General features: G+C 42.4%; 1 protein-coding gene across 1 annotated transcript in view; it reads left to right on the top strand.

Moving 5' to 3' along the window:
* Positions 1-8387: 8387 nt before the first annotated feature.
* Positions 8388-19608, top strand: part of PTPRC (protein tyrosine phosphatase receptor type C) — a 60778-nt gene continuing 49557 nt past the window's right edge. The window contains exon 1 of the mRNA XM_086754109.1: positions 8388-8505. Coding sequence (XP_086610235.1) covers positions 8491-8505 — 15 coding nt within the window. The 5' untranslated portion in view covers positions 8388-8490. The remainder of the gene's footprint in view (positions 8506-19608) is intronic.

Raw genomic sequence — 19608 nt, 5'->3', positions numbered from 1 at the left:
TACATGGACTTTCACAAGACTGAATAGAAAGTGTTTCTGGGACAATACTTTAAAAATATATTTCAAAAGTGTTTGTTCCAGGATGTAGCTTCATGGGATTTTCAATATACTACAAAAACTTATCAGAAAATTTTGGCTGGACTTATAGTGAACTACTTGTCAATTTTTCCTTCCAGTTTTGATATCTCTTTGTCATTAAAGAAGCTTTGAATTTACTGCCTGTGCCAATTATGTTGTTGTTTTTATAGTGTGAGAATAAACAAAGACAACCAGTCTTTTATATGCATTTATATTATTTTATATTCATTTATTTTCATATTTAGACAGACTTTTTCTGAATATCAGCGTTATGAACTTGCCACGTTTTAAGATGGCTTACAGCGTGTGTGTGAAACACAAATTGAAGAGCTAACAGGCAGGGAAACTGAGGGAGGTAGATGTGACACGGACCCTGATGCGCAAGGTAAGTCTATGGGATTGGTCTGCTTCCCTAACTGTTACAAGTTCCAAGATGGATATTACGAGTTAAGATTATAGCAATCTTCTGGACTCTTTCAGTTTTACAGCAGTAGTTTCTTGACAAGCCACTGAGGAAGAAGTAATGCCTGCCACATGCTTATCTTTGGAGACATCTATCTAACCCATTTGGACAGCCCCAGAGAGAAAAATAATGTCAAAATGTGGAGAAGGGTAAGAGATGAGCTATCAGAAGATGACCGACAGCATCACTGCAAGCAGACCAGCCTTCTAGGTAAATGTTTGTGGTTTGTGCTTGTATGTACCTTGCTCAGAGGCATTTTTTGTGCTTCTGTACCATAATGACTGTGATCAGCTGTGGGAATACGTTTCCGTCCGAAAAATAACCACAGTTGGGATGTTAGGAAAGCAATTGGTATGAAGTTATCCAGTATCTTACAGGAAAAACGAACACAAATACTCTTGGATGTAAGCAGCATCACCTGACAGATAGCAGAACACTGGGAGGGCTTGCAGATCTGGCATCCCAGGTGGGAAGCAGTGCGGGTGGAAGCAGAGCACAGTGCTAGAAGCAAACAATACGTAAGTTGAAGAGACCTCCTTGGGTAAAACTGAAAAATGGACAGAGAACTCGCAGAAAGCAAGCTGGTCTGCTCATTTATGACACAGACTAACCAGCAGTTAGCTCAGAAATATCACCGTAGAGAGATAGCCCAAATCACAGGTTTGGTAGCCTACCCTGACACTGCTCCTGGCTTGCTTCAGAAATTCCCACCATGTGTGGTTATTTCAAGCCCTAGCTTCAGAACAAACAGACGTGTCTTTGAGTACGCTACAGAGCATGCAGGAAACAATGTCCAGGAGATAAAGGAATGTCCAGTGAACTGCAATGAAGCGAGCGCTATTTTGAAACCAGGATGGAAATGCTTTGGGAAAGATGGTTTCTGTAGGCATTTTCTTCGTCTTTTCCTGTGTGGGCTCTTTCGTGCTGACTGGGGCTTTGACTTGTGTTCTGTCAGGCCTTCTGCAAACATGGCACAACTATGACATTCCATGTGGTGCAGGTAAGGCAGCATGTACAGCAGAGTGTCATATAATTTTACATATAATTTGGGAAAATTAACTAGCAGACGCAGATTAGCTAATAGGAAGCAATCAGCAAGCAAGTAATCAGTTTTGCTAAGGGCAGGGTGGATTTGGTGAAGGTAACCAGGGGATCTTAGGAGGGATGCTCCACAGAAGGAACTTACTTAGCACCTCCAGCTACCGTACTTCTCCTGAGTTAGTGCGATTGCACGGAGCACAGCTCCCTGCCTGGAATCCAGCTCACTGCTTTGTAAAGCTGTGGTGGTTCATTTGCTAAGACAGTCATAAGAATGTAGAGGTTAGCACTAGCAGAAATGAAACTGGAGAAAAAAAAAAAAAAAGGAAAATCTGGCTGAGAAAGGGGAAAACCTGCCATTGCTGAAGGGCTCTTTGGAATGAGAGTTCAGCAAGGAGTGGTCCGTGGGGTAGCAAGTGTTCAGATAAATGCTGACCCTCCTTTTAATTTTCCATCTCAGACTGGATGATGAAAGGGTACAAAGAAAAGACACAGTGGGTAAAAATGTTTATTTGATGTTTCATAATGTGAAACGAACTGGTTCATTGCGCAGTGTCTGAATGCGGTATAGGAAGCTAAACCCTGAGCTGTTCTCAGCATCCAGCACTCATTCAAAACCAGGAGGAGAGCAGACGTTCAGCACCAATCTGACTCAGTGCTTATGGGTATGCTGCCACTGTCCAAGGGCAGCAAATTCTACGGGGTTACGTTAAACGGAGCTATTCAAGAACACCCATTTCGCAATAACCCGTGCCTGTTGTTATCCTGGAATGATTTTATGTGTGAGCGAGGAGTGCCTGGCTCTTCTGAGGGCTTATTGTTAGATGTATTGCTCATTTTGGGCCAGAGAGTGAATAGTGCCTCAGGGATACCAAAATACGATCTGTGTCCTGAGCAGGTACAGCAGAGAATGGTGCAGGCAGCATCGCAAGTGAAGATGTCAATTCACCGTTGCCTGGGGGTTGACTGCAGCATAGCAGTATGCCCGCACGAAGAGCTGTATTGTTTACTCTTGACCTTAAAATAATTTGATCTGATGTGACATATTAAGTAAAAATGTTTTCTTTCTTCAAGAAATAGTTCTTGGCAACTGCAAACAAGCCTGAAAAAGTATGTGCAAAATAAATTCCTTAGCAGATATTCGACATACATGTTCTTTAGCATGAACAATGTTTTCACAGTGAGGCTGTCAAATTAATTTTACAGGATGAAACACGTTATGGAGGTACCTTCCTTGATTTAAATGGAGTTGCCCTTGGGATGAATTTATCCCGTGTCCCTGAGTGTTTGCTAAGGTGTGTGCCTTCAGATTCTGTGGAACTGTTCAACCCTGATGTGCAGCCATGGTGAGCATCAGCGTAACTGAGCTGAGCCATAAGGGCTGACTTCCATGCAAGGAAAATTACGCAAAACAAAGAAAGTATGCATAATTTTAAATCCCAGTGATGTATGGAGTATGTAGAGAGTTTAACTTTTATTTAATTACATGCTCTGTACTTTATTCTTTCAAGGGCTCTGGACAAAAATAAAACAAAGGTGACTTCTCAATAATAAATTTCTTGAGAAAACTAATTTATACAACATTTTGTAAACATGTTAAAACAAAACAGCATCAGGGTTTAGGTAGCAGTGGGGAACACCATTTCCTGGATTAAAACAAAACAGCCCCAAAATGACACCCAGTTAAACTTCTTTGCAACTAATGCCAAAGTGACTTTGAGAATCTGGGCTTGGAAGTTGTGTTGGGTGAGGAAGATGAATGCCCCGTTGTTAGCTGGCTAAACTCCTAGGGAAATGAACACAGGGTGAAACCGAGCACTTCCACGCATGAAAAGTTCGTGCTCTCCCTGCCTCTAGGGTAGAGAGTGGTGGTTTTTTGGCTGCTCTCTACTTTCCTCTACCCCTCACTGGAATAGGAACCAGCTCCTTGGCCTCTCCCCAGATAACAGTACGGGATTATTTAACTGCATTAGCAAATGATGGAGTTGTTCAAGGGCAGAGGTGTCAGGCCTGCTCGTTCCCCCCCCCACCCTCCCCGAGACGTCACCGTTACTGGGAGGGAGGAAATAAAGCATGAGTCTGTACTGAAAAAAGCAAGATGCTACACATCCTGAACCACCTCCTAGTAAAGCTGTTGTAGAGCAGAAAGCTATGGAGAAGTGCTTATGTTTATCTGGCCTACCTGGTACTTTTTTACTTTCCAGTAGTTGCTCATCCTTCCCCATCCTTAGGTGTATCTGAAAATGCTGTGGCCCCCTTTTTGCAGGTTTCCCACTTGAGTACACTTGCCTCCATGGGTGACTACATTCCCTGTGAGCTCCTGCACGAGCAGGTGCAGCCCAGGCTGTCCATTTGGTTCTGTTTGAAAGTCAGTGAAATACTCTGGGAAAGGAAATCAGCTTAACTACAGAAACAAGCATGTTCAGATGAATTTTCTCTTCCTCTGCCTTGCTTTTGCCTACAGAGTGTGATAAGACCTGGCCAAGCAGGACCACTGCTAAGTAACGATGCCTTCAGAAGCAAAAAATGTGAAATGCTTTATGTAGTAGTGTTTGAGGATCACACCGTGCCCAGTGCACTTTGTTGTCTGACGCCTTTGTGCGGCACAACTTACAAACGAGAGCTCCAAAAACGCCTTCTGGTAGAGAGGAAGTCGGCAGCAACTCTGGAGGCTGTTAGAGATCTGCTCTCTCTCAGTAGGCTCCGAGATGGTTTGGGATCTGGGCAGAGGTTTTGCACTATTAGGATCAGTCACTGAGTAACTACAGCGCTTTTGCCTGAAGTGTTACAAGAGATTGTGCAGGAGGATAGGTGTGTGTGGTGTTTCGAGGATCATGACTCCTCGCTCTGATGCTGTGGTCTCATTAGCAGTGAAAGAACCAGACCTCCCTCCTGGCTTGACTAGGGGGACGATTGACTGGGCCTGGGGCTAAGACTCAGCCCTGGGAGCAGGAACAATTGTCCTCCCCCTTCCCCCATTAGGGAACCAGTTTAGGGCTGGCTTTGGAAGGTCCATCTGTGCTGAGACTCCTCTTTCCACCTAACTCAGGTCACTGCCAAGAACAGTGGATATGGGGTTAGAAGGAAAGTACTTCCCTGCCAACATCGAATGTTGCGAGCCCTTATCAGACCTAGCCAAGGACTACGGAAGTGGGAGGGAGAACTGGGAGTGAGGGCTGATGGTGTCTTTGTCATCATCTCCTTATTCAACAATTATTATTCTCGTGTGGGACATCCAGGTCATGTGTAAATCAATGCAAATCAAAAACAGTGCCAACTTTCTTTGCATCTTTCCATAGAATAATTTGGTTTTTCTCCCTCCTTGTGTCATCTGTTTCAGAAATCTAGTGCAAGGATAGAATATCTGAATATACAGAATCTATTAGGGGTTTTTTTGTTGGTTTGTTGTGTTTGTTTGAGATTTCATTTCACAGTAGAGCCAAATGTTTTTTTGGTGATGGTCAGTCAAACCCAGTTGTGGCATATTTTAGGTGTTGAAGCTCCTGTAAACTATTAGCTAGTTCTGAAATGCAACTCAGTTTATGTTGCTGTTATTTCTTGTGAGTTTTTAATTTGTTCTTTGCCTTTCAATTTTATTTTTTTTTAAGAAAGAAAAGGTTTTGACTAGATTGGGGATGGTCAATTTATCTGGAAATATATGGTAACTTCAGCATAACAATATTTTCAAATGGCATAATTAGTGTCACATAACAAACATTTATGTCATAAACCACTTTAATTAGTATGGAATGAATCTAATTATCTTAGGATTACGATTTCGATGTAATTTCATGTAAAATTATGTTAATTTTTTTTCCTGTTTTATCCTTGGGAAGAAGACTGCAGTTTATGTTTGGGAGAAGACTTCGTGTGTTCTACTAGCCTTAAACACATTTGTGATTAATTCTGGTTGATCCATGAGCAGGAAATAATATATGGGGTGTAAATATATCTATGTAGCCATAAAATATTAATTTATAGAAAGCTGCAGGCTGAACCTATGCAATATGGAGCTCAATATAAGATGGTAGGTGTAAAATCCCGCGATAGCATCTTTATAGTATCGCTTTCAGCACCAGTCTGAACCACACTAAAACTGAAATTTCCACGCTTTTGTAGTCTGTTCTTGGCTTGCTCACAATGCAGTGATCTTCGCTAGCAAAACCAAGCAATCTCTCCTTGACGGAAGAGTGGAACAGAAGAGCTTGTATCCTGGCCATCAGCCAGCCCTGCACCGTAGGAATTTCCCCTTCAAACCATCATCTTCTCTTTCTTTTTCTGGAGCAAATGCTTTTGTGGACCATGTTTTCTACTCAGCAAGTCTACAGCCACCATTTCCTGACCTGCCCCGTGGCCGAGAGGAGCTGAGCTGCCTGCCTTCGTTAACCAGGAGAGCTGAGATTGCTCTGTCAGTTCTCCAACACATGCGGCTTTATACCCCACGACATTTAGGTTTTTCTGACTAATGAAAACGCTAGCAGAGTACACTGATTCACTTTGCCTGATTCCATGTTTTTTGCTTAAATCTGAACTTTCTTTTCCATAACTTCTAGCTTTGTACACGTAATTGATAACTACTTACTTTCAAAGGCTTATTATGGGGGGAGAAATCTTGAGTTTGCTTCTTGTCACACACTTCCTTCCTCCTTCTTAGGCCAGGTTCAGAGCTGTTTTGAGGACTCAGTGACTAAAATGCACATGACACCTCTCAGTAAAAATATTGGCAGCTTAATCAGAGACTTTGAAAAGCTGGTGTTTCAGTACCACAATAGCCTTTATGTCTTCCTCAGTTGTCCATGTAGACAAATGTCAAATAGCCAGACTGGGATTTGTATTTCAAATACACTGCAAGCAGATGGAATACTAAAACATCTCAGAGTAATCTGAAATCAAAGACACTCTGTAATCTCTGTGAAGGTGTTCTCTCTGTTACACGGCAATGCTTCATTGCCAAAAAACAGGCACTGAAAGAAATGGCTGATTGAAGGATCTGCTCTGAGAAAGAGAGATTTTTCTTCTTAGCACTTCACTGAGACTTAGGATACACGGTTTGAGCCTCTGAATCCTCCATGAGTTTAATTTGTAACTTGGTCAGTAATTTTAAGAGTTAATGGTTTATGGTTTCTCAATTGTTAAATGAATGTAATAATATTAGACTCGAAGGGTATGATGGCTAGAGACTGAGATGTTATCACTAAATAATATATATGATATCTTGCAATATTTAAGTGCTGTGGAGGCTGTGTAAATAGGACACAGCCAGAAAAGGTCCACTGTGCAGGAATTTGTCTCGGGGACACAGCTTGAAAAGTTGAGTGGAGGTTCTGTAAAACTGTTGAGGAAGGTCAGGTAGAAATGGAGCCTGGTTTTTGTTGAGAGCCTTTATGTGAAATTCTCCACAGGATATCACGCGCTCTGTTCATCAGAAGGCACGCTTCAGCCCTTCTGTTATCCTGGTTTTGCCTAGGGTGACGGGGACGAAGATGTCAGTGCTGCAGACAGTGTATGGCTATAGCCCAAATTCCATTTGCGACAACTCCAGGATGATGAAATTATTGGATATCAAAGTTGGAGTCTCTGGAGTGGCAGTGATATCACTGTGTCACTTTTTTTCTGAACATACTTACAATGAATTATGAATACAGCCAGTTCGTATGGAGATGTACTGCTTAATGGAAGCTAAGATTTTGGCCTGTGTGAGTAAGACTTGACTCGAATTTGCGCGTGCAGAAGCTGGGCTTAATCTTATGTGGAGTTTGATTCATTCATGTAATCTGAGTTATTATGTGAATTTGTGCAACTTTTTCCTGTGTGATGCTTAGGAGGTCTCTGAAAGACTTACGATACGAAAAACGAACACGAATATATTCTCTTCCCTTCTTTATCTGTCTTGTGTCAGGATTCTGCTGGTTCTTTTAAAACCTTTGAACCTTCAATAAAAGAAGCAATCCCAACATTTATTTCCTTTGTAATCTACTGTATAACGGGCATTTGTTAGCAAGATGTTGAGTACTGTCTCAGTGAGAAAATGTCTTCGGTGTACCTTGCATCAACTCCAGCAAAAGCCCCACCGTCCTCTGGCACCATCACAGTAAAGAATTGCATTGAGCTATCTAATTAGGCACTGACCGATACAGAAAAAAAAAACAGAATTAGGCTGCTTCTGTCCATTTGTCTTGTACTACTGTCACACCTAGAATTGCATCCGTGTGGAAAGCTTCAGAAATGCATCCCATGTTTAAAGGACTTTCATTTAATCAGCAATCACTTCACTTGAGGATGCATCTTTTTATGAAGGCCTTGTTGCCAGTGTAAGGCTTTTGGTGACTGACAGTTTGGGTTTCTCTTTCTCTCAACAGAAATCTCAGGAAGTATCCATAACGCAGAAGGGACTCAGTGAATGCATGCAATAGAAAAGTGAATGCGGAGAGAAAGAAGATTGAAAGAAGTTTGTTAAATTCAGTTCTTTGAAAAGTTAAGTCTTGTTTAGCTCCTGAGTAGAAAGAAACGGCTGAAAATAATCTATTTCATTTGAATTAAGGAAGCTTAGCACTACTGTAGCAACTTAAGAAAAACCCTCTTGACTTCCTGGAAACTGAAAGAATTTTTTTTTTTGAAGAAGTAATTGTCTCTGACATCACTAAACTGCATAGCGAGTTTGCAAGTGGTTAGTTTGGGGTAACAGAGGAAGAAACTCCTTCACAGATAAGCAGGCAGTGCAATGTACGTGCCTAGTTATTCTCCTTTTTGGTTCAAGTTTTGCTGAGAAATTCTTTTGCAGACAGATAACACTTATTTTGCTTTCCAGAGAGAGACACATGCTGTTTCATAAGGATACGCCTGATTTCCAGAAATAACCATGTTTTTGTGGCTTAAACTCTTAGCGTTCGGCGTTGCACTTCTGAGACAGGATGCTTTTGTCCAAGGTAGGTAGCAACTGATATTTCTTTCTCTCATTTTGATCTGTTTATGTCCTTAGTAGAGGTAAAACAAATTATAAGCTTTGCAAAGTGGAGAAATAACATCTTTGTTCAGAAACTAGAACGCAATTGTATGCAGTGGTGTTGGAACCTAGAGCAGGAAGATTGCCGCGTAGTGTGCAAGGCTAAAATGTCTTCCGCACGGTCATACGTGACAGTGTTATATGGACCATTAAAAAAAAAAAAGTGATTGTGTTTGAAAAAGAACACATTTAGATCTCTTATGTGAACCTGTTCAATGCAGTCTTTATGTTTGGTTTCATCTCATGATTCAGTACATTGTTTTCTGTCTTTAAATCCTTCAAGAAAAAAAATCTTCCCCATCCATTTTAGCCACTCCCTGATCTCAGAATCTGCTTACAGTTCCTCAAATTCTGATTTTTACTGCAGTGGGCTTAGTAAAAAATCTAAATGTTGTAAGTTAATTTCCACACTTGGGAAATTACTTATTTTATATTAATTTTATAAAATTTAAATTCTTTGTTTGTTATCCAAAAACTACTGCTAAAACAGCCTTGAAAATTTTGAATTGTCTGTCTAATTACCCCGCTGCAGGTGAATTTGTCTCTTGACTTTTTTAAATTTTATAAGAAAGAGAGAGCCCAAAAGGCTGATCTTGCAAAACATGCTAGATGTGAAAGAGAATGTGAGTAGCAAGACTAGCAATTAATTTTGAGGTAATATTTCATATTGAGACAAAAAATGAATCTATGTTTAAGTAAATATTTTCTTGAAAGGAATATGCAGCATTCTATGTGTATGTACCTTCCATCTGTTTAGCTAATTAGCGTAATTTGGGATAGTTGATGGCAGACACAAAAGCTTTTCTCTAAAGTAACGTTTACCCTAAAAAGTGGCTTGAAACTTCTATTCTGAAATGGCAGCAAATTATACGCAGGGCTGAAACCTCTTTTCACAGACACTGAATTTCTGCATGCTTCTGTCATCACGTCACTACAGTAGCTCTGGGTTTATACTGATATAAGTAAGAAAATGATCTGCCTTCAGTTGATAACCAGCTAAGAAGAGCATTTGAAGCCTCAGCATTAGTTCTCTTGTCCTTCAGGTCTCTGAAGAGAGGCAGCACTGAATAAATCTGAGTGGTAGCTGTTGGATATTATAAGAAAACAAGTGAATGCTGTACTTTAGAGGAAAAGAACAAAATCTCTTGCTTTTCCTGTCTTTTTTTTTTTAATCTGCTGTCCTACTTTCCGTTTTATAAGTCTTTCTGAGACTTCCCACCGCTCCCTTTTCTCCAAAAAGGGCAGGTTACTGTCTGCTGTCTCTGCCACCTCCACAGTCAGTCGGTGTGTTAGCTAACAGAGAGGGCTGGAAGAGAGAAAGAGGGGTAGCAGGATTTTATTTCAAGTAATAGTTATTTTCTTTATCCACACACAGTAGTCTAGCTCGAGCCAGTTCCTCTCTACGTACTTCTACTAAACAGAAGAGCCTCAAAGAAATGCTAAGTTTTAACTCCTCTCTAGTACACTTGAAGCAATTAACAGTCTCACGCCGTAATATCGAGTATTCAACCTCACAGGCCTTGTTTTCACCATGTGGTTTGGCACAGTTCGGGCAACTGGACAGTCTTACGGAGGAGCAACACTCAGAAAAGGTGGTGTAGGCTTTGCCTTCATGGCAAGAATAATTTTCAGGCACTTGTCAGTAAGTGTTGGGTGGCCTGTAGGACTTGTTTTGTTATTACTATTGTTGTTGTTATTATTCTCCGAGGCCCTATTGTACTTAGTGATTTTGAAGACAGAGCAGGAGAAATTTTAAGCTTGTCTGACTTCCACCGCAAGAGCAGACATCCTATAAAACATCTCTAATCTCTTGTAATCACCACGCCACTTTTAAGAGCATCAAACTACATCAAAAGGAGAAGAAAAAAAAAAAAAGTTAGGAATACCTAGAGCCTGCGCAAAGGCCTTTTCACTGTGTAAATCCACCAAACCGAAGACACATCCAGCTGGTTATCTTGGTAAAAATAGATGAGTAATGGTATTTGTGGATGTACCTGTACAAGAGTTCCATCTGTCCTTGTAAACATATGCACTGCTGAAATATCCCATTAAATTCATCAGTGCTTTGTGCACTATTTGTTAGTCTTTCATCTCTACCTACACGGAACAGCGAGCTTTAGTAAAATCTTTAGTTGTCAGACGTGTGTTTCTTAAAATCTTTAGTATGAGATTGATAACATAACACCTTCTAATATCTAGGCTTACATATGAATAAAAAAATTTATGCTAGCATACCTGATACAATGCATCAATGCCTGTTTATAAAAAAAACCAACCCAAGAACAACCTGCAAACCCCTAAAGAACCCAGAACAACCCAATTAAAAAAAAAAAAAAAAATCAAAAACTCCAACAACCTGCCCTTCCCCCCTACCCCCCCCCCCAAAAAAAAAAATAAAAAACCCTTTGCTTGCATTTAGAAAAAAAGAAAAATAAATGCTCGCAGGGCAAGCACTCTTTTTTTTTTTTTCCATTAGATCATTAATTTGTGTTCCTCCCCCACAGTCCACAAAAGTATTAGCAATTTGACAGCTTTCAAAAGCCTTCACCCACTTCTGAGCCGCCACTTATACTTCAGGAAGTGAAGTAATTGCTTGATAGTTTTGGGTGTGACTCTTTCATTTTCCGAGTTAAAGGTACCAAGCTTCAGCAGGCACACGAAATCTGGGACCGTGCAGTCTCCATGCCCACCAGCCGTGGAGGTTTCCACCTGGAAGTGTTACGTTTTCTTCACACAGACATCAGCGTCGTCATAGCTCATCCTATGGCTTTGACTTTCTTTGAAAAGCTTTTTCACTGATTGGTGAAGGATGACCTAAATTTTAAGTGGCAAAGCTGGCTCATTTTACGTGAAGGATAAGAAGAATTGCTCTGGCAGGAGGGGAGGTGTTAAGGTAGAAGAAGGTGAAGTTGAAGACGTTAGGGCACCGCCAGTTCTCAACTGGAAGCCGTTCAGTTTCGTTATGGTGTTGTACCTAAGCCACCAGCCGGACACACGTAAATGGGAGCACAGCAGCGCACCAACACAGCTACGTGGCTCCTGGACTAGAATTAGCTACTGGTTTGGACCAGACATCTAATTGTATTTGCCCATTCAGCTAAACCACAAACACAACGAGCACATGGCTGGGTTGTTGATGTGGTTTATCAATTGTAACTGCAGATAGGGCAAGAGGCATTAGTTCTGGGCTAATGGGTCTTTCTTACGTAGTATGGAAAAGACATTGGAGAGGGTCCAGAGGAAGCCATGCAGATGATCAGAGTGCTGGAGCACCTTTGCTGTGAGGCCTGGAGAAGAGGAGGCTCCAGGGAGACCTTAGAGCGGCCTTCCAGTGCCTAAAGGGGGCTGCAGGAAAGGTGGGGAGAGACTCTTCAGCAGGGCCTGGTGTGACAGGATGAGGGGGAATGGTTTCAAAATAGAGGGAGGTAGATTCAGATTAGACACCAGGAAGAAATGTTTTGCACTGAGGGTTGTAGAGCCCAGGTTGCCCAGAGAGGCAGTGGATGCCGCATCCCTGGAAACATTCCAGGCCAGGTTGGCCGGGGCTGTGAGCAACCTGATCTGGTTGGAGATGTCCCTGCTCCTGGCAGGGGGGTTGGGCTGGGTGGGCTTTGAAGGTCCCTTCCCACCCAAACCATTCCATGATTCTATGATTTGCGAGTCATTCTGTATTCGCTCACGGTAGTATATTGACATATGGAAAGCGTTTTACCAGTATAGACCTAAAGCAGCAAAACTGCCATGAAGAAAAGCCACTCTCAGGGACATGGTATGTTGGATCCGCTTCCTTTAGTTTTAATTTGATGAACTTAACATTTACATATTTAGGTTTTGAAGAAGAAATCAACCGTGTGTTAGAAGCATCGCATGTGTAGTGAGATAAGGCAGAAGAAGTGGGGGGAGTAAAGAGGATGAAGTGACTTTTCACAATATTCCTAGCATCAGGAATCAAGCACTGTTGTCTGACTCCAGTGACCTATCTGCAGCGTACCGTGCTGGGAGCAGGGAGCGGAGAACAGCAGGCCGTGAAAATATTCCGTACTCTGTTTACATTATCGACCTAGTTTTAAGAGTTAATATTCATAAGCGTACGTCTGTCCCAGCAGCAAGGCAAGAGCAAATTAACCCACGAGGAACTCTCTGCTGTCATGGTTTGACCTTTCTTCGTCCTCATTCAGCTACCCCGTCCAGAGTTAGCTCCAGTGTCTCCACGTCACCTCGTGTTTTGCGTCACAGGCTCGCCCTGCTTTCTGCGTTGTGCAGGGAGGTCTGTCGTTCACGTTTATTCGTCTTTAATTGTATATAACTAGAAATCAAGCAGCTACTTCTTTCAGGCAAACTTATGAAGTGCAGAACATCCAAAACATTTTGGGGGCAATAGTTTCCTTTCTTCAAAGCTCAGTTTAGGCCCTGAAGCAGTTCTGTGCAAAAAATGGTAAAAAGTTTTCAAGTTGCAAAACTCTCTTCCTCCTGTAACTATCAAGATTAAAATAACAGATACAGTTGCCAAAGCTGATTTTTTTTTCCCTGCAGCTTTACTGTTCTCAGAGTGTTGTACCGTGTGTCCCGAGGTATTTCCAGGCAGCCCGTACGCTTGCAAACAGCTCTTGTTCGCTGTGTTTCAGTGACTGCTACAGCATTTTATCTATTTCCAGGCTGCTTTCCCTTTCAAGTAAAGCAGTTTGGAGCCTTCAGAGCCAGGATTCTAGAAACTAGCTGTGAGCACTTCAGTGCCAGCTTATACCATCCATAGTGTTGTATAGCTAACAGAATCCACTTTTTTTTTTTCTTCTCTTTTATACACTGCTTTGCAGTACTGTTCTTCCAGTTATTCCCTCTGTCTCGGTGCCTCCTCAGCTAGCCTGCTTGCTTAGGTTTCTATTCTCTAGTTTCAAAGACTTCTCTTACAATCTCTCTGTTCTCCACTCGTAATCCCCCCACCCTGCACAGAGCGCTAGCGGTACCTTTTGTGGTGCGTGAATGACTTTTTGTTGTTGTTGCAAAAATGTGGGCTCCACGGAGCAATATTTTTAATTGCCTTTTGAAATACATTATTCTCCGGACAAAAAGAGAAATAATCAAGCTAGCTGTCTATCAGAAAAATTAAGCCATACCAGGAAGCTTTCTCTACAGCATATAAGGAAATATCAGTTCATTAAATGGAGCGTATATGTCCTACGTGAGCTGAAAGATGTTACACTCAGGGAAATGTAGTGCAACACAGAGCCTCAGCTGAGGTGGTACAAAAATACACGGCCTGTAAAGCCTTTCCAGGTAATCATATACATTGCAGAAGCTGTGAATGGAATATTTAGGTTAGTATTAGGCCCTGAACTGTTTCTGGATGCTTATGACATATGTAGGTGGAAAGAAGGAGAAGGTAAATGGCAGAGCATAGTCAAGCTTCTAGAATACGATCTAAGAGACAGAAGTCAGCTGCAGTCTGGGCTGTCTCAGACACTCACGGCATGAAGTGCTAAGTCATTCTCATTTCTCCAGATCTCAATTTCATTATCTGTTAAGTTGAAGGCAGTAAAGCTTACCTTGTTGTAAAATGTAGAGTCATAATTCCTTAAATATTCTGATGGAACCTTGTCTCTTGCAACCTGTAAACTACCACAAATTAATCTGAAGAAACTGGTTGTGCTTTACAGTATTTTGACTAGCGTATCTGAGGAAAGAAAATGAAAAGTATGGAACAGATAACTTGTGCATAAATTCCTACCTTGTTCTGAGCCCTAAAGCACAGGTGCTGTCAATGGGGAGCCGATACTTTCGTGCTGATTGAGAACAACTCATACTGTGCTTAGCTTCAGCAAATCTGGAATTCTCTAAAACGTGATCATGTCAACTGTAGTCTCCATTTTAACCACCGTTGGGCAAAATAACTGAAGTGGGTCAATGCGTCCTTGTAGGACACAAGAACAGGACTGGCAGCTTTTTACTTCCAGTGTCTGCGGATGAGACGAGAAGGTGTTCTAAACAGAGCATCGCTGCAAAAGGCTTCATCTTACAGAGCATCCTCCACGCTTAGGGGTAAATGCAGTGGTGAGCCTGTCTAGTAAATCAGGTGGCTTAGGAATCACAGTGGTAGCATTTATAAACATAAACCGAGAGAAATGCTGACCAAGCTGACTCTGTCGGTATATGATTTAAAATCCTACACTTGCATAATGGAAGGAAAGATGACCAATGTAGATACTGCAGCAGTTTAGTTAACCTTCTTGATCAGCGGTCTAAAAGGAATGCAGAATCACATGCATGTACACCTTAGATAAGTCTTTTGGCTCATTAGAGTTTCGAATAGAGTATCTGGAGGATTTCGTTATTCATATCACTCTTTCCTGGAATAATTTAAATGATAATGAAACATATATTTTTAAAATTATGTGTCATTTTTTTTTTACTTCATCCCTGATAGCACTGAGAGATTATTGCCTGAGGTGTCTTGTAAGCACATCCCCAAATAACGTGTGAATGCGCATGCCTGGGCCATACATCTGTGTGTCTGAGTGGAACTATGACATTTATGACGCTTGAAACTGCCCAGTAAGTACACGAGAATACTTGGCCTTGTTTGCAGTTTCATTAATGCTTCTGTGCTCAACTGTGCTGCCTTAACAGAACTGAAAGACTTTTCTACATCCTCCAAACACCTGCCGTCTAGTTAGTCAGAAGTACGAAATGTGGTTGACGTTTGAGGGAAAGATATGAAACAGCAGTAAGAAATACGCGCTAGTACAACTTAGTAGCTATCCTAGTCTGCTAATCAAATGACTTAGAAATAAACGTTTCCAAGAGCCACCCGATATTCTTGCTCTTAGGAATAATAACAGCTCAAGCCAGTGTCAATGACGTAGTTCAGAAGTTTTGCAGTGGAATGATGCTGAATACAAGGGAGGCATTTCAAGGAAATGAATGAGAGATCTATAAAGAGTTACTTAGCATTTATATTAATGGTTCAAGATTTCCTAATACTTAGAGATTTTGAAATAATCAGAGGTGATGCTTTGATAAAATCCAGTAATATTTGGCCTCCTGAATTTAGCACTTTATACTTTTCTGAAGATTGGCCGGTTTGGCTGTGAGGATTTTGAAGTGATATAGAATCACAGAATCGCAGAACGGTTTGGGTTGGAAGGGCCCGTTAAAGCCTACCCAGTCCAACCCCCCTGCCAGGAGCAGGGACATCTCCAGCCAGATCAGGTTGCTCAGAGCCCCGGCCAACCTGGCCTGGAATGTTTCCAGGGATGGGGCATCCACCGCCTCTCTGGGCAACCTGGGACACTGCTCCACCACCCTCAGCATAAAAAATTTACAGGTTAGATAAGTTTACAGATTACATAAGTTTTAATATGTAGTAAGGTAGTATTTATAGAGGCATGCCGTTCATAGAAATCTCGCCTGCAGATGCCTTTTGAACCAATGCAGGATGTAGTAAATTCATTAGTAATCAGAGAAGAGTCTAGGAGAACAGGTCCCACAAAAATTCCAAGATTTGAGGATCAGGTTATTCCAAAAGCTAATAAAACAGCGGCAGCTGCATTTCTCTTCCTGCTGTGATTCATGCTAGGCTTAAGGGCCTGCGAAGATGCAGTTTTGCAGCCCCCTGAGGATACAGAGAAGTGTTTGTTGCAATTTGGTTTAGGTTTTTGTGATAAAGTTGGGAAGAGAGCCATTGTAAATGTGGAAGTGATTCTGCTCCAGAGATGTCAAGCAGCGTGTCGTCATGGCAGAAGCATGCCTTAACTGGCAAGGGAAGGATTGTTTGCAAACCACACCTTCTAAAAAAGGCTCTTCCCTGAGCGATGAAGACATTTTAATAACACAGAGCAGGTCAGATGTGCCATTTTCAGTGGTACAGCCTGTTTCTCTTTGCAACAGAATTGCTGCTCACCTGTCTCACCTCAGTGGTGACGTCAGTGGAAAGTCTGAAAAGGCTTTCAAGTGTCTTATGGGAATCATTTTATCTTTTTGGGTTTTTTTTCCCTGTATTTTGTTGAATTTTCTATGGCTTTATATTAGAATAAGAAAATAAATTAACTTACTGAGGATCTTCAGACTCCAAGTTCTGCTTTCCTGTTAGCTGCCCTGAGAAAGCTGTTCAAAGGAGACACCTCCAGTTTTGACTGTAAGCTCCAAAACACTTGAGAACTGGGGTTCTTTTTCAGAGAAGAAAATGATCAGATTTTCAGAAGATCTCCATGTGTTGGTCACTGAGATGATGTGAAAAATTGGAGTGTGCAGATGCAAGTTAATCTTTTCCGAAACTTTTTCTAAAGTTGTGAATACTGAACGCTTGGCAAGTTTGGGAGGGAGCTGCTCCTGTGTGTGTGCGACTGTGACCAGTGTGTAGAGCAGGGCTAATGGCCACCATCATGATCAAGCGTTGTTGTTGGGCCAGGTGCTGTACAAACGTAGGATGAAATAAAATCTTGTCCTCAAAGGGTTTATGATCTGATTCTGGACAGCATGGATACTTCTTAAAAAGGAGTAGTACAGAGGCAAGAGGAAAGACAGATAAGGGAAAGAGTAATAGTATCAAATGTGCCCAGCCAAAGAGCTTGCACAGTCCCCTGTGCTTTTTATTTCCTTTTCTGAAAAAGGGACATACAACATCTTACTCAAAGCAGCATAAAACTGAATATATTATTCCCTGGATCCAAAATAAACTCTTCTACGTAGGTCCACGGGCTGCAGGTCTCACGCTGTGCTCTTATAACTTCTTTATGTGACAACAACTGATGCACGTATTCCTGGATGATAACTCTTAACAATAAAACTGCTGCAGGTAAAAACTTACACTGCTCCAAAGCTCTTCTCTTGCTATATAGAAACAAGTGAAAAATCAGGTGCCATACAAAGGCAATGTATTTATCTGAAACGATTGTTTTCTCCAGCTGTTTAATCCTTTCATTAACTTAATGTGTTCTCTCACCAGTGAGTGCAGTAAGGCAAACAAACAACAGAATGTGTTGATGATGTGTTACAAACACACGCATTCACTGTCTTGTTCAGGAGAGCATACAGGCTCACCCCTCTGATTCTCCGTTCTTGTAGCTGATACTCTATCTGCGGGAGATGAGCTAATGTGAACAGCATCTGTATACGAAAGAGAGGGACCACGTTCTGTTCAGTTCAGAAAATTTTTATGTTGTGTCCAACGTTCTCATACCTAAGTGTTCCTAAATAGTAATGACAATAATAAATTCATTTTGACCTGTTACTGACCTAACAGATTTATTTAATTGAAAAAAAAATCACACTATAACTCTCTTCTCTTGAAAAAAGCAAGGAGAAAGAAATGCAGAACTTATCCTCAGGTTTGCAGAGGATGACATCACGCTTCGTGAATATCAGATGGTGAACTCTGTAGGCACAGGCTCTGGGAATTGCCTGCCATCAGTGACCTGGATCCATATCACAGTATAGGATATTTATTGAACTCTACAGAGGGGGAGATTTTTGTGGAATTGATTGTGATTCATTTGCTGAGTTTGGAGTTCAGGGTCATAAGGACTTTGGGGTCTAGATGGCTGCAAGTTGGAGTGAAAAGATTTTGTTGTGAAATGCTAAGGGTTTGGAATGGCTGTGTGTGCTGTTACACTAGTTGATCATAAGCTACAGCTGTGAGTAGAGTCTGGAATGCAGGTGATGTATTGTGTAATAACTGTTTAATAATATTGTCTTTCTGTAAAATCTGAGCCCTATCTGTTACATCAGCTTTTCCTTGTGGCAATGAGCAGCCACAGGTAACAGGAAACAGGTACCTAACCCTACATTCTTTTTTAAAAAAAAATCACTGGCATTGTTTAGCCCTGCTTGGGACCAAGCTACGCGGTCTCGCGCTCAATCCCCCCACCCTGCAATGGAACAGGGGACAGATAATGTAATACAAAAAGGGTTGAGGTTTGAGATAAGGACAGGGAGAGATCATTTAAGTTACCATTACTGGCAAAACAGACTCGACTTGGGGAAAAATATTTATTTATTATTAAAACAAAAGCAGGATAATGAGGAAAAGAACAAAAACAACTTCCTGTCACCCCTCCCTCTTCCTGGGCCTTAACTTTCTGTTCAATTATCTCTGCCTCCTTCCCCCCACCCCCACCCTCCCAGCGGCACAGGGGGGCAAGAAGGGATGGGGGTTACGGTCAGTCCACCACATGTTGCTTTACACCACTGGTTTCTCCTCGGGGGAAGAACTCCTCACGTTGCTCCCCTGCTCCAGCGTGGGGTCCCTCCCACGGGCTGCAGTCCTTTGTGAAACTGCTCCGGCGTGGGTCATCTCTTCCACGGGGTGCGGCCCCTCCGGAACGGCTGCCGCAGCGGGGCCTCCACGGGCCACAGCCACCTTCAGGCACCCGCCTGCCCTGGTGTGGGGTCCTCCCTGGGCTGCAGGGGGATCTCTGCTCCTCCGTGGGCTCCCCGGGCTGCAGGGGGATCTCTGCTCCTCCGTGGGCTCCCCGGGCTGCAGGGGGATCTCTGCTCCTCTGTGGGCTCCCTGGGCTGCAGGGGCACAGCCGGCCTCACCATGGGCTGCACCACAGGCTGCAGGGGAATTCTGGCCAGGAGCTGCATTACTGTTCCCCTGCTTCTGCACTGCCCTTGGCGTCTGCAGCCGTTCCTCTCACCAGAAATCCTTCACAACAGGCTGGCAGACGCCTCTCAGGGTCTCTTCACATCTCCACTTCTCTCAGCCGGGCTGGGCCGAGTCAGGCCCAGTCACCGCCCGGCGTGAGGCCACAAGGTTGAGGCCTGCAAGGCCCACAGGACTCGCACCTTTTTTTTTTTTTTTCCCCTTCTCTTTTCGTGTTCCTAAATACATTATCGCAGAGGCGTTATGAGGGAACATTCTGCTACCAATTGACTCGGCCCTGGCCAGCAGCGGGTCCGCCCTAGGCCCAGTCGAGTCCACTGAACAAAGGGGAAACAACTTCTAGAAGCTTCTTCCAGAACTGCCGCTGTAGCCCTCCCTTCACTAACCAAAACCAACGCAATCACTTAAAATCTTTATGGTATTCTT

Source organism: Chlamydotis macqueenii, chromosome 8, assembly GCF_036417535.1.
Source record: "Chlamydotis macqueenii isolate bChlMac1 chromosome 8, bChlMac1.mat, whole genome shotgun sequence".
NCBI lineage: Eukaryota > Metazoa > Chordata > Aves > Otidiformes > Otididae > Chlamydotis > Chlamydotis macqueenii.
This window is presented reverse-complemented; position numbering and strand designations above follow the sequence as displayed.